Source organism: Salminus brasiliensis, chromosome 17, assembly GCF_030463535.1.
Source record: "Salminus brasiliensis chromosome 17, fSalBra1.hap2, whole genome shotgun sequence".
Classification (NCBI taxonomy): Eukaryota; Metazoa; Chordata; class Actinopteri; order Characiformes; family Bryconidae; genus Salminus; species Salminus brasiliensis.
Genome location: NC_132894.1, coordinates 32,742,688 through 32,757,503, shown reverse-complemented (window position 1 = coordinate 32,757,503; position 14,816 = coordinate 32,742,688). Strand labels below are relative to the sequence as shown.

General features: G+C 44.9%; 1 protein-coding gene across 2 annotated transcripts in view; it reads left to right on the top strand.

Annotated features, from left to right (window-relative positions):
• The first annotated feature begins 257 nt into the window (after positions 1 to 257).
• mctp2b (multiple C2 domains, transmembrane 2b) overlaps positions 258 to 14,816 on the top strand; it is a 41,318-nt gene continuing 26,759 nt past the window's right edge. For both annotated transcript variants that reach the window (XM_072659855.1, XM_072659854.1), the window contains exons 1-2: positions 258 to 329; positions 13,625 to 14,179. In XM_072659855.1, the coding sequence (XP_072515956.1) occupies positions 13,688 to 14,179 (492 nt within the window). In that variant the 5' untranslated portion in view covers positions 258 to 329; positions 13,625 to 13,687. The remainder of the gene's footprint in view (positions 330 to 13,624; positions 14,180 to 14,816) is intronic.

Here is a 14,816-nt window from a genome sequence, read left to right as displayed (position 1 = left end):
GGGCAGGTCTAGCTAAAGCTGCAGCTTCTCCGCATGAAGGAAGCAGGACAGCAGCCCTGGACACTTTTACTGTACGTGGCTACAGGACTGGCTATGAGGAAGTATTTCTCTCATTGACTGACTCGCTCTCTCTCACTCACTCCCTCCCTCTCTCTCTCTCTCTCTCTCTCTCTCTCTCTCTCTCACTCTCTCACACACTCTCACACACACACACACACACACACACACTGTAAGCACCGCCCATTCTGTTTGCACATGTTTCTCTCCGGTATTTCAACACAGAGCTCGGAGCAGGATGGTGTCCAAACGCTTTAAACGCTGGACCTGAGGTAGGTCACCTTTCCATATCTTCTGGTTAAGACAGACAGAGAGGCAGACAGACAGACAGACAGACAGACAGGCAGGCAGGCAGACAGACTTTCTAAGTCTAAGTAGGCTGAACTGCCTCAGGCATCTCTACTGAGTTCCTCCATGAGTTCTCCTTTCACTAGTGTGGAACTACTGTCAGTAGGTAACCCGGCTGAACTTGGCCCCTCCTTCAGAGCCCCCCAGCTCAAATGTGGGGTAAGGTTTTTCTGACCAGATGAGACACAAATGTGACCTAATACTGCCCGTTCCTCACAAACACCATCCCAGCTGTGAAGCATGGTGGTGGGAGCATCATGCTGTGTGGATGCTCAGACAAGACACCTCAGATACCAGGTTTCCTTCCATGACTGTCAGCAGGCCACCGGGCTCCTTTTTTCCTCTAATTTTACCTTCCACCTTAAATAGTGCAGCAGTTGAGAAGATGACGACGAAGAAGAAGAAGAGGAGGAGGAGGAGGAGGAAGAGGAAGAAGAAGACCCTCTCAGCCTCTTTAGTAACCATTATTGCCAGTCAGTAGACTCAGTGTAGGTGGGTTTGTACGTGTGTTGTTACTGGGACCCAGTTGGGCGTCCCAAATGTGGCCCAGGTTAAACCCTTCCTGGTCCCATCACTGACCCTTGTGGGACCATGATGGGCATCCATATGGGTACATGACTGTGCTGCTAGAGTGGTGATCCAACCCAAACAGGGCCAAAACAGGACCCAGCAGGACGAAATCTGTCAAGTAGCTGACCCTACCTGACAGGTCTAGGTACTGTCCCCTGTACCCAGGCCGTCCTGTGTGCATCCTGTGTGGATTTATGGGTTAGTAGCCACATGTTTTATCAGTGCAGTCATCAAATCAAGGTACACATGTAATTTGATGGCCTGGCGTGGGCTGAGTTGTAGATCAGTAACTCACCAGCTAGGCCGTGGTAGTGTTGTGTGGTGACCGCTTACTGTCATCAGCAGCCGGGGTGAGAGGGAGCGCGAGTGGCCCTGCTCTCTCAGGGGTGGTTATTGACACCTCCTTCCCACGTCACTCCCAGTGTGATGTTGGTCAGCACAGGCGTCTGTTAGCTGCTGTGTCAGAGCTGGGAGATGCAGCGAAGCCGCAGTGATGCTGCATCAGCAGCAGTTCGCAAAAAGAGGCGATGGCTGGCTTTACATGTGCAAGTCGGCCTGTCTGATATTTATATGTCCAAATGTTTGTGGACGCCCCTTGTAGTGAATGCATTTGGCTATTGTAAGTTGCACTCATTGCTGGCACATATGTGCAAATGCACACATACACACACACAGGGTGTCTAGTCCCTGTTGAGAAGTCCTGCCAGTAGACTGTTTGGAGCAGATAAACACAAGCCAGTTGAACCCTGCGTAAAGCCAGGCGTGGGCTAGAGGGATATAAAGCCCCCAAGCATTGAGCTGTGGAGCGGTGGAGTAACTGTGTTCTCTGGGATGATGCATGGTGGTGCTCCATCCAGTACTTTTGATTAGGATGAGTTGGAGAAATAGGGATGATAAGGTGGAGTGGCCATCATCATCCCAAAGCTCTTGTCGCTGAATGCAGTCAGATCCTCGTAGCCATGCTCGGAAATCTAGTAGAAGGCCTTCTTCCCTGGACAGGGATCAACTCTTACTTTATATCTTAGAATGAGCAGGTGTCCCAATACTTTTGTCCATATAGCGTAAGTATAGTGGTCCACAATTTCCTAATGGTGCCTAGTTGGGATGGGTTGGTTTAAAGACCGCGATACACGATTTTCACAATATATATATATATATATAATCACAGACTAAAAACATCAGTAGCGACAGATTCTTAAAAACTACTGTTCAGATACTCTTCCATACTGAAAAGCATATCACGATAACAAAATTGATCACAATACGATAAAATATCGTCATATTGCCCAGCTCTATAGTTCTACTGTAATTATGCATTTTGGAAAAATAGAAGGAGTTCACCATTAAGATGAGAAGTGCAGTGATTTCAGAAACTTGCAGAAGTTCAGAAGTGAACTCTGGACACCAGACGTGTATTGGAGTTTGATTACGCTGGTTGAAGGCCTGTATTGTATTTGTGGTCAAACTATGCCTTTAATCAATATTGTGACATTGACAGGCGTGGTACGTATTTCTCAATACTGAGCAAATGAGGCTTTATCTTTTTTTTTTTCTTTTTTTTATGTGCTGTACGTAATCTGACCAACATCAGATGTTCCACATGAGTGTTAATGCTGAGAGTTTGTCATATAGGGTCGGATTCCTGGATGTGGACTAATCCTAGTCCTAAACTACCCTGCTTCGCTACAGGCCTATTCCCTGTCTGGGAAACTGACCTGTAGTCTCAGAGAGAGACAGATGTGCAAAAGCACACACACACACACACACACACACTTGTCTTGTCTCTGCTGAGAAATACAGCCAATAGAAAAGGACTCTCTGGAGCAGACTTGTGATAAACACAAGTCAATTGGACCCTGCGAAAGCCGGCCGTGGGCTAGAGGGGTATAAAGCCCCCCAGCATTGAGCTGTGGAGCAGTGGAGGAACTGTGTTCTCGGGGATGATGGATGGTGGAGCTCCATCCAGTACTTTTTAAAATTGGAATAAGGTGGGTGGTGATCATCATACAACATCCTGGCCTCGCTAAGGCTCTGGGCGCTGAATGCAATCAGATCCTCACCATGCTCTGGTAGAAAGCCTTGCCTGGACTGTTGAGTAAGTTAGGTGTGGAGACAGTAATCGCACTATGATGCGGACCAAAACAACCGCATCAAGACCCTTAAGAGCAGGTGGTCTCGGCCCAGTCCCAATCGAACTCTGGAGCTGGTTCGTTTGTGGTGAGAACGTGATCTGACCTTGATTTGACCCAGATTTTGGGTGTACTCCTCAAGTTTGAGCTAAACGGCTCCCCTAGCCAGGTGTTAACCTGGTGTACTGCCCAGCTGTACATTGCTACATTGCTCCATGTTAAGCTTCATGGAAATCATCACTAGTCCAGAGCACAGGACCTTCTTACTTGTAAACACAGGGAAAACGTTCCATGTTTGAGCTCCCTTTATCAGATTCAGACCACAGCAAACCAGCTGTAGATCTGAAAATGTCAAACTCCAGCATCTGCCTTTAGAAAGACGACAACTGAGGACACTTGGACTAAGACCAGGACTTCGGGAATGATGTGCTTTGGGCAGATGAATCTTGGGTCTTGCCCTGATGTTTTTTTTTTGTTGTTCTGTATTCCCCCCCCCCCCCCCCCCCCCCCGCACACCATCTTAGTCCAATGGCTTTATCAGTCGGCGTCAGCTTTTAGTCTTTTAACCTCGCTTCCATATTCTCCCAAAGTAGACACTGTGTTAATCCCGGAGCAGTGTTCTCTAGTGGGTGGGGTTTATGTAAATTCTGAGGTTGCAAGACTGTGATGTAACAGTTTGGAGGTTTTGGAATTGGCCTGTTTTCCAGCTTTGTTTTGGTTCTGCTGAATTAAATTTGTTTTATTTTTTAAGGAGGAAGAGCAGTGTTTAAGGTCCGCAGTTTGTCACTTCTACGTACCGAACTCTCATTAGTCGAGTGCCCCCCAAAAAATACAGGGGTCTAGGGCCTCTTTTTAAGTGGTCTGTGAAACACGCCCTGAACCAGGCCATTGGTTCTGTTTGGCTTGGTTTGACTTCAGTATATGATATAGCTGTTTAAGAGGAAAATTGGGTTAAAAATAGAGCTGGGCGAAATGGGAAAAAATGATATTGTGATATTTAAAGACGATATTTATCACAATATTTTGTCTTTTTTTTTATGTAAAATAAATATAATAATATAAAAATATATAATAACTGCTATCCCATACTAAGTACCGAGATTTTTACTCAAAATATTCAATGAAATAAGACTGATTACACTCTCTGTGATGAAACACGCAGTTTCTCAGTGCTGATTGTGTAACACGATTACAAAATGTATCACAATACAATAAAATATCGTCATATTCCCAGCTGTAGTTCAAAAGGTTGGTTTTTCTCACTAAACTATTCCTTAAATCAACAGTACAGTAGTGCACGGAGGGGCTGCAGAGCACTGTGGGCCGATTTGCATTCTTTCCTGATTGTTGTAGGAATTCGGAGGGAATTAGGAGGGGCGTTCCCGTAAAAGCAACCGAATACTAACTGGCATGGGAAACCTTCACTTGGCAGTGTTTCCTGCAGAGCTAATAAAAGCATTATTGGTTACAGCTGGTGTTTTTGAATTTCTCAATCTTTCACTTTCTTCAGGGGAAGAAGGGTATTTTTTCAACTTTTAGAGATTTGGAAACTCTTCCCAGCATCCCGCTCTTGTTAGCATCCATTACAAACAAATGTTTGGAAAGGAAACTGAGCATGTATCACTAATCCCTTCTGCTTTCTGCTCTGTAACCATGGATTTTGTGCGTTTTTTTTTTTTTTTTTAATTCCTGATCTGCTTAGTGGATGGGAGGACACAGTATTCTCGTAACAGCTTGTCTTTTTGCCCTGAACTCTGCTGCAGATGGAGGACAGAGGAACGCTCAGCCCAGCCCAGCCCAGCCCAGCTCTGCATGAATGAGCTGGATGAGGTGGAGAAGGATTAGTGGCCAGTTTGCTGAGTGTGGTTGGACTGCCTCTGTAATGTGAGAGGAGGGGAAAATTGCATTGGCTTGCTTTCAATCAAGCAGAAAGCTTTGTTTGCCTGCAAGGTTAATGATTGTGGGTGTAAACCTTCATGGACTTCCTTGATCTGGTGTAGTGGTTTTTGTGGTCCAGCTGTAGTGTTCTCGGGAGAAATCTCAGAATACAGCCATGGAAAAATATAATTAAACATGTAGACGATATTAGAGATGAAGGTCATTTAACAAGACACAAACAACTGAAGAAACGTCTTGAATTTTTTTTAAAAATTTAATTAGTAAAATAAAATTAATAGAAATGTAATTTTCTTGTGAGGAAAACATGTATTACTACTCCAAATGTGTCGAATCAGAAGCAGGTGCAGAACATGGTTCGAGAGAATTCTGGAGGAGTCTGGAGGTTTAGCCTGGTCTGCTCTTCACTGATGGTTGAAGTGAGGGGTGTAGAAGATCACCATCATGGCCAGATCCAAAGAGCTCTCTGAGGCCTTCAGAAAGAAGGTTGTAGATACAGATGAGTCTGGGAAGAGGTTTAAGAAGATCTCAGAGTAATCAGAAATCAGACGTTCCACCGTCCGCTAAATCATTTACACCTAAAGAACATTTACAACAACTGCCTGCATGGCCAGATCAGGCCATCCTAGCAGGTTCAGCCCAGAGCAGACCACAAGCTGCATGAAGATGTCTCCAACAATCCTGACATGTCCTCACAGGACCTTACAGGCAGCTCTCACCACAGTGGAAGTCAGAGTAGATCATCTACCATCAGAAAGAGGAAAACTGTAAGGTAAAAAGAAAAACACATCAGGGCAAGACTACTTTGCCAGAGAACACCTGGACTAAGACCAGGAATTCTGGGACATCATGCTTTGGACAGATGAATCTTGAGTCTTGCTCTTATTTTTTATATTATTGTATATTATGGTTTTTTTAATCATTGTCCTAGGAAGCCAAGTTATGGTCAAAATAAATAAATACATATATAAATAAATAAAATAAATTAATATATATTATTTTAAATAAATAAAATATATATATATAATATAAATAATATATATATATATATATATATATATATATTAACAAGAAATTGGTTTCATTAGTTTTGCACAGTAGCTACAACAACATAGTCGAAGCTACCTAAGATATCTGGCTAACCACAAAATCCTGCTTCAGGAAATACTCATGTTTACATATTTTACATATTTCTACATACAGCATTTTAATTATTAAGCCTGGAAAAAAAAACAAATTTACAGTTTTCATCTTTATCACGGAGAAAATCAGCCAATTAAGCCACGTTTGGGATCAGAACTTTGCATCCTTACTTTCACACTGGAGCTACATGATCACACACGGCGTTAAGTTCTCTTAAATATACATGCTTCTGTGGTTCGAGATATACCATATCTATACAAACGTACGAAAATAGCGAAAACAGAGTGAATCCAGCCCTCAGGAGGGCAGCTGCTGCTCTCTCAGCTGCAGGATGGACTTTGTGGAGCGTGTAACTTTAAGATAAGGGGTTTTGTTTTTAAACAGCTGTTAATATTCATTAGCAGTGTTTTTTTAGGCCGTTCACTCCAGCGGTTTACGCAAGCAACGACGAAAAAGCATGAGTCAACTTTTCAGCATCTTGTGGTGTTTAGCAAGGCCTGACTGAGGCCGGGTTTGTGTTGTGGCGGCTAGGCTCGCTCTTAGTCATGCTTTTCAGGCTTGCGTAGGGGTGAAGGACAACATCTGCAGTGGTGTGTTTGGATCTGTAGAGCCAGAGTAGCTTTGACTGCATTGCAGACGATTGCTTATGTGTTCGCTCATCGTAACTAGCGGCTGTAGCTGTAGTAGCTGTGGCTGTTATTAGGCTAGAAGTGTTTACATTTGCACTAATGTGTGAAATATAGAAGTGAGCTCATTTCTGCTTCTGTCATCATTTCAGAAGTCTCATTGATGATCTAATAGTTCACCAGATCAGCTGAGTTCAGTCACTTATGTGTAGTATCTGTTCTTATCAGTTTAATATCACGGGGCAGTGGTGGCTCAGCGGTTAGAGCGCCGGGATATCGATAACAGGGTTGTGGGTTCGATTCCCGGGCTCGGCAAGCTGCCACTGTTGGGCCCTTGAGCAAGGCCCTTTACCCTCTCTGCTCCCCGGGCGCTGGAGTTGGCTGCCCACCGCTCTGGGTGTGTGTGTGTGTACTCACTGCCCCTAACACGTGTGTGAGTGTGTGTTCACTACCAGATGGGTTAAATGCGGAGGACACATTTCGCTGTACAGTCCACACTGTACAGTGACGAATACGTGCACCTTTACCTTTTTACCTTTACCTTTAATCCGTTTGAGTGTTGCAGGGAAACAGCCATTATTATGATTGCAGCCAACATGTTCAGATGTTCCATTTTTGGATTTTTATTTTTGTCCGTGTTACGACATCATTCAGCATAATTAATCGCTCTGTAATCAGTATCACAGTTACAGCTTGACCCTTGCCCTAGGGCAGTGGTGGTGGGTCAGTGTTTAGAGGCCTGGGTTATTGATTGCAGGGTTATGGGTTCGATGCCCAGGTCAATTAAGACCAGACCAGGACATGACCCCTACTTTAGGACAGTGGTGGGTCAAAGGTTGAAGTGCTGGGCTATTAATCTCAGGGTTGTGGGTTTATTACCCAGGTCCACTAAGCTGCCACTGTAGGCTTGGTAAGGGTCTTAACCCTCTCTGCCCCGTGGCACCAGGACATGACCCTTGCTTTAGGACAGTGGTGGGTGAGTGGTGAGAGGCCTGGGTTATTGATTGCAGGGTTATGGGTTCGATGCCCAGGTCAATTAAGACCAGACCAGGACATGGCCCTTGCTTTAGGACAGAGGTGGGTCAGTGGTTAGAGTGCTGGGTTTCTGATCACAGGGTTGTGGGTTCATTACCCAGGTCCACTAAGCGGCCACTGTAGCCTTGGGAAAGTGCACCATGGCATGGCCCTTTCTTTAGAACAGTGGTGGGTCAGTGGTTAGAGTGCTGGGTTTCTGATCACAGGGTTGTGGGTTCATTACCCAGGTCCACTAAGCTGCCACTGTAGCCTTGCCAAGGGACCTTTGCCTAAGGACACTGGTGGGTAAGTGGGTTATTGATTGCAGGTTTGTGGGTTCAGTGCCAAGGTCCATGTCAATTAGGACCAGACCACAACATGACCCTTGCTTTAGGACAGTGGTGGGTCAGTGGTGAGAGGCCTGGATTATTGATCACAGGGTTGTGGGTTCAATACCCAGGTTCACTAAGCTGTCACTGTAGCCTTGCCAAGGGTCTTAACCCTGTCTGCTCCAGGGGCACCATGGCATGACCTTTGTGTAAGGACACTGGTGGGTAAGTGGGTTATTGATTGCAGGGTTGTGGGTTCGATGCCAAGGTCCATGTCAATTAGGACCAGACCACAACATGACCCTTGCTTTAGGACAGTGGTGGGTCAGTGGTTAGAGGCCATTAAGCTGCCAGTTTTGGGTCTTGTACAAGCTTAAATGACCGTTCAGATGTAATGTTTTTAATATTAAAAACCCTTCCATCCATGTTTCTGTATTTTACCAGATTTCCTATTAGCATTCACAGCTCTGATTCTGAGCTCAGCACAGTAACCTTATAAACAGGACTTAACACCGCATGACCTCCGTGTTATCAGTACTTCAGAAGCCCATATCGAGACAGATCGGCACAGTATTTGCAGTTTAGCTTGCAGCTCTGCATTTAAGTCCCTTTGTATTCAGTCCCTTTATTTGGGTCAGGCTGGACAGAGATGGATGGCTGGCTTTAAAGGAGAGTCGTCCAGCGAGGCGCTGTGAGTGTATCATTTCTCAGAGGGGACTTCAGAGGGGTTTCCAGCACACAGCTATTGCAGATTCTTTCCCTGCTCTTCCTTATCCCGTCATTTATCTGTTTACAGAGCGGTGTGACGTCCCACTCTCCACCCAGACGGAGTGCCATTTTCCCATAAACGCTGTTTATGAGTTCATTCCTAATAGGGTTCCTCTCGAGGACACATCGGCAGTGTTTAAAGCTGTATAGAGCTTAGGCCTCGGTTGCCCTTTACAGCTGGAGGGTTTGAATGAAAGGCGTTTTCTCCGCAGGATGACGTGGGCAGGTGTTATGCTGGCTAAAGTGCTGCACTGTACTAATCCAAAACTATTCCCCTCCTCTTTCTCTCTCTGCTGAGTGCGGCTTAAAGCATTAATTCCCGCCTGCCCCCATCCGTCATGTTTGCGCGGCTTGTTACTTTAGTCAAGGTTTTTGGTTTTTTTTCGCTTGGCTGTTTGCCTCTGTCGATGACGATGCTGATATGTGACTGTTTCAGAGCTTGCAGAACTTTGTGGGGATGCTTTTAAGATCATATCAGGTTTCTGAAGCTTATAGCTAAACAGTTTTCAAGACTCCAGACAGAGCGGTAAACACACCACCATGCAGGAAACCGCTGTATTAGGGCGGGTTTAAGTACTTTTATAGTCTTTTATTATTTTACAAAAAAATACTGTTAAATGATACATATCAGGCACTCCTTCAGATATGTGCCAACTTTGGAACGCTACCGATCACAATCATGATGAATTCAGAATAGTCTGTGTTTGCAGACTAGTTTCTGTTTTAAAATATTTAGAATATTTGTCTTATTTTCTGTAATAAAAAAAGGACACATTCAGATATTCATGAAACTGGTCCTTTAAACACACACCATTGATGTTTCTTTCTCCTTGGCCTCCTATACTTGGGAAGTGTAATTCACGCTTAGGAACCCCCAGCTACCAGGCTGACCCCCAGGCACAGGTAGAACAGTCTTATGCAGTGGGTCTGTGACTTTTACCAGTCATTTATAAATAGTTCTGATCAGAGAAGGATGAGTCGGCTCCCCCTTTTGTGAGTCTTGGTTCCTCCCAAGGTTTCTTGCTCTAGCTCTGAGGGAGTTGGTCTTTGGCTGCTTACTGGGGGTCTTAGGTTTTTAGGTCACTTGTCCTTTTTTTGCTGATTCCTGAAGCTGCTTTGTGACCCCGGCATTTGTAAAAAGCTCAGTACAAATTAATTTAATTTGATTTGATTAAAGAACGTACATTTCTGGACAAGCTGGGAAATACAGAACTGTCATTAAAAGGTAAATAAGCATATGGACTGAGGCAGTAGAGGGATATTGCCAGATTTTACACTAATATTACAGAATTGTTGTCCTCCCTTTACACACTGCAGTTTCTGGCACACTTAGCTTGGAGTACCAACGTCAGTGGTGTGATTCTCAGTGAATCGGTGGAGCATCACCATGATTGTTATTATAAAGTAAAAATGTTACATATTGTTGCTTTAATGTGAATTATACAATACACATCAAATGCCAGCAACCCCTCACAGATATCCACCTCCCAGCCTGAGCTTTTGTCACACCTGGTCTTCAGAAGACCTAGTTTAGCTGCAGTTGTTAGGTTTGGTAGGAAACGGAGTCCCACAGGAAGGTGGAGGTCCAGGGGGAATTGACCACCAGTGTAGGAAATGAGGTGTGCAAAGGTGTTAATGAACTTACCACCAAGCGTGACTCTTTGAGCAGCATGATGCAGTAATTTCACTTGGATTCAGGCAGTAATCAGTATACCCCGATCAGCCATAACATAAAGTTCTATTGCTCTAATGCTAACTCTCCATTCCACCTTAAATAGCGGCGCATGTACAGTGTGTACATTTCAACCGCAGAGCGTAACTGCTGCAGAATTTAAGGTGGAACGGAAAGTTCAGGCTTAGCTCAGAGCCTCGCTGTAAACATGATGCAGCAACAGCAGAAACGAGGAGGAGGCTAATGCTAATGCTAATGCTAATGCTCACACACTAAGTAATCTGACTGTAGGGTAGGTCCGTCAGACTGGACTGTAAGAAATTAAACACTATAGAGTTTAAAACAGTCGTTTAGAAAGTTGCTCCAAACTAAGTAGATCAGATTACAGTCAGATTTAGTCTGATTTTAGAAACTGGTGCTAAAATAGTGATTTTACTGCTGATTACTGTTGTGGATTAGCACATTTTACCTAATTTGTGGGGCTGGATTATTTTTTGAAACATGAAGATCGGATCGGATTGGATTGGCGTCAGCATTGGGATACTCTGATCGGACCAGTGGTGAAGAACCTTGATCGGGACATACCTGGTTCACATTAGACTCATTTTTTTAATAATATGGGTTTAAGTAGGCTCACGATCTCACAGTATATTCGGCTTACTTCAGAAAGCTGAGCTATATTTATTTATTTATTTATTCTTTCAATCATTTATTTTATTTATTTATTCATTTATTCTAGGCATTGTGGGTTCAGAAAACCTTAGCTGACTAAGCTGACAAGGCTTTAGGCTTTTAATATGAAAGCTCCACCCGTTCAAGTCTCCACCTGCTCAATCTTAGTCATTCAGAGATGACTGACTGAAGGATTTCTGGCGTTGGGTTCAACTTCTTTGAAAAGCACAGGCTTCTTGAACCACCTGAAAACTATGAAAGGCCACAGCATTCTGTGGCTGGGAGACCCGGGGAGCATAATTGGGAGGGGTACGGCCCGGCCCGGCCCTCCCTCTCCCCCCAGTCTGTGAGCACGAGTCTGTTACTCTGATGTAAACAACCGGCAGTGGTTAGTGTTCTCCTCCAGGCGTGTTGAATGAGTGGTCAGATGACGTCGAATTAGTGACAGTGGGGTAGTCTGGCTTCACCTGTCTTAAAGGAAGCACATGCTAGCCTTCACCCTCCCTGCACAGGTAGTAGTCCAATGTGATGGGGGGGGGGGGGGGGGGGGGGGTACTGGTACTCCCCATGGTACTACCCCCTAGAGCAAGCTTACTAGAGAGGCCTGTAATTAGCATTAGCTTTACAGTTCTACAGTCAGCTGTAATCAGCAATAACCCAAACAACAGCGGACGTGGGCAGAGTAGGTGTAGTGTTTGGGAGCAGGACCACACCCTAAACTCCTCCTCCTGGCCCTCAATCCTCTTATATAACCCCGCTTCTCAGTTCAACTGTGCGTCAAACAAACGTCGCACCCACTTCCACCCCGTCTCCTCCTCCTCTTCTTCCATCACTCACCACACCAACGAGGGGGCCCGGCTTCTACGTGCAGACCACAGGAAAGCCGACCGGGCTCTATCTCAGGGCGTAGTCCTCACTTTTTAAAATACGGGCAGATACCTTCAGACCGTTCGTACAGTGCTGGCATTTACACCCAGTTGAAACACCCACATCTATCAAGCAGCTCCTTCTGGGATTAACAGGAGCTTTTATAATCCAGTAGAAACAGTTATAATAAAGTGCTGAAGATCCAGAAGATCCAGTGCTGCATCTCAACTCCTCAACGCTCCTCAGACCCCGCCGAGACTTTGTGTGTGTGTTGTGATGGAAGCTCCAGCATCAGGAAACAGTTTGCAGATGTTGTGTTGATTTGAAGTAGGAGCTGTGGAAGGGATCACTCCTCCGGGGAAGCCTGGCTGATGATCAGACTACTGAACCTCTGGCTGCTTGGAGCTGGTAGTGTGTGCTGGTGTGATTAATGCTGAGTGCAAAACATTTCCAGAGAACACATTTCCTCTGTGGCTGAGGAGAAGAGACTTGCCTGAGACTCATCAGCTGTCGGAAGCAAGTCTGTGCATGTGAGGCTGGAGCTGTTTCGCTGCTGAGCTGAGGATGAAACGCTCTTTTCATGGCAGAGGTTTAGTTTGTTCTGCTGGTCTGATTGCAGCTGCCTTTTCCTTGCAGGCCTGAGTTATTATTATTATTATTATTATTATTATTATTATCATTGCCATCATTATAATATGTAACTATATTGTTATCCCATTTATATTCTTCTTATTATTATTTATTTTTCTGCTCGTCCCGCAGTTTCCAGGTATTAACACTATTTCAGTGCCAGATACACACTTCTGGGAAATGTATCACCATAGGAACGAATGGGGTGTAGTAACCCCAACCATCAACATGCAATATCACAACAACCACTTACCGCAATACCTGAGCAACCTTCTGAGACACTATAACAACCACCTGGGATACCATGCCAACTGCCTAGCAACCCCCTACCATCTTCTAGGAAACCTCATGGCAACTGCCTGAAATACCACAGCAGTCATCTTGCCACACTGTAGCACCCATCTAGCGCCCACACCATACCAACCACCTGGGGCACCATTACAATACCATAGCAACCATTTAGTGACCACCTGGCAACATCATAGCAACCAGCAGGAACCACTTTAACTGCACAACCATTCTGTGTTTTCTTCAGGGAATAAAACCCTGTTGTTTTTGTTAGGATTTTTATCATTACCATAATATCTTATTATAATATAGGCAAATATTGTAGATTCTATTCCAGATTCAGTCCCTTTGCCACAGGTATGTAAAATCAAGCCATGTCCGACTGCATTGTGCCGACCCCCATTTGACTGCAAAAGACCCTCAGCAAGATTTAGTAGACTCTGGAGAGGTGGTGCACTGTTTTACTGTGCAGCTACACCTGCATTAATATGAGTCTTCATGGAAGAGTCATCAGAAAGTCATATTTGTGCAGGTACCACTGCACAGGAGAACAGTGCACCACCACTAGCATATGTTCTTACATATAACATGTATGTTCTTATGTTTGCTCTTCAGGCCTTTGTGAAGCGCTCTCGCCAACTTTTCCTCGTCCTGCCCACCCTCACTTAAACCCTCAGAATGGATCCCACCACTGAATCCAAAAGGACGGTGTGGGGGAAACTGCGACAGAGAGCCAAGCCCCTTATCAATTCTGTACGGGGCAACAGTGGCCATAAGAGCCCCAGCAAGCGACATGTCAGGCAGGAGCAGCAGCTGGACCAGAGGATGAGCTCCTCAGTGCCGGATGTGAGACGCTTGATGCAGAGCCCGTCCCACTTGCTCCACAGCCTCCAACCAGCGCCCCGGACGGACTCCTATCCTCACAGCAGCCCCTCCAGCCCCGTGAACCAGCCTCTGCTTGAGAGAGGGGGCAGCCCCCAGCTTTCAGACGGCTTGCTGGCTGTACCTAGGATCTCTTCGGATTGGACTTATCAAGAGTCGGTCACCGACGGTCATGTCGAGGAGCAGGACTTTTTTTTGGAGGCTTCAGAGGAGATTGAGGCGAGACAGCCTAGTTCTCGACCCACAGGGGAGCTGCCAGCACTGGAAGTGTCAGAGGATTCGACAGAGGTAAGTGTGAGTTTCAGCATTCCTTAGTTTAATTATTTCCTCAAGTTATTCATGAACGACGTTTCCTTGTCTTCTCAAATTTTAAAAAAGGGGACTTTGTGCAATCAAAGGTCTGTTTTCACAACTGGACGATGATTTTCTTGAAAGAACAGAAAATCTGGGCCAGTGCCGAGGGAATGAGCTTCTATTGTAAATGTTATAAGATCAGATTAGATTAGATTAGATCAGATTAATGCCTCTTAATTACAAACTAAGAAATGCTTCAAAATGATTGTTCCTGGTAATCAACCAGTCAGCTGTATTCTAAAGATGCAGCAGATTGGGTTCTGACCCAAATCACACTTTTGGGTTATAAACTGACTACTGGCACTGGTCAGTTTATAATCCAAAACCCAACCTATATACTTATAGTCATATATAATAAATCTACTGCAGAAGAAATACACCTTCAAAAAAGGAGCTTTAGCTCTGAGCCCTGAACCCAACTCAATTTTTTGTCTGAACCCATTAAGCCTGGGTTGGGTATGAGACCACCAGTTCACTATATTTCTAAAAGTATTTCTGAGTCAGACCATAAATGAATCCGTCAAATCGATTCTGGAGATTTCATTCCACATTGCACGTCCTGCCGCGTGGC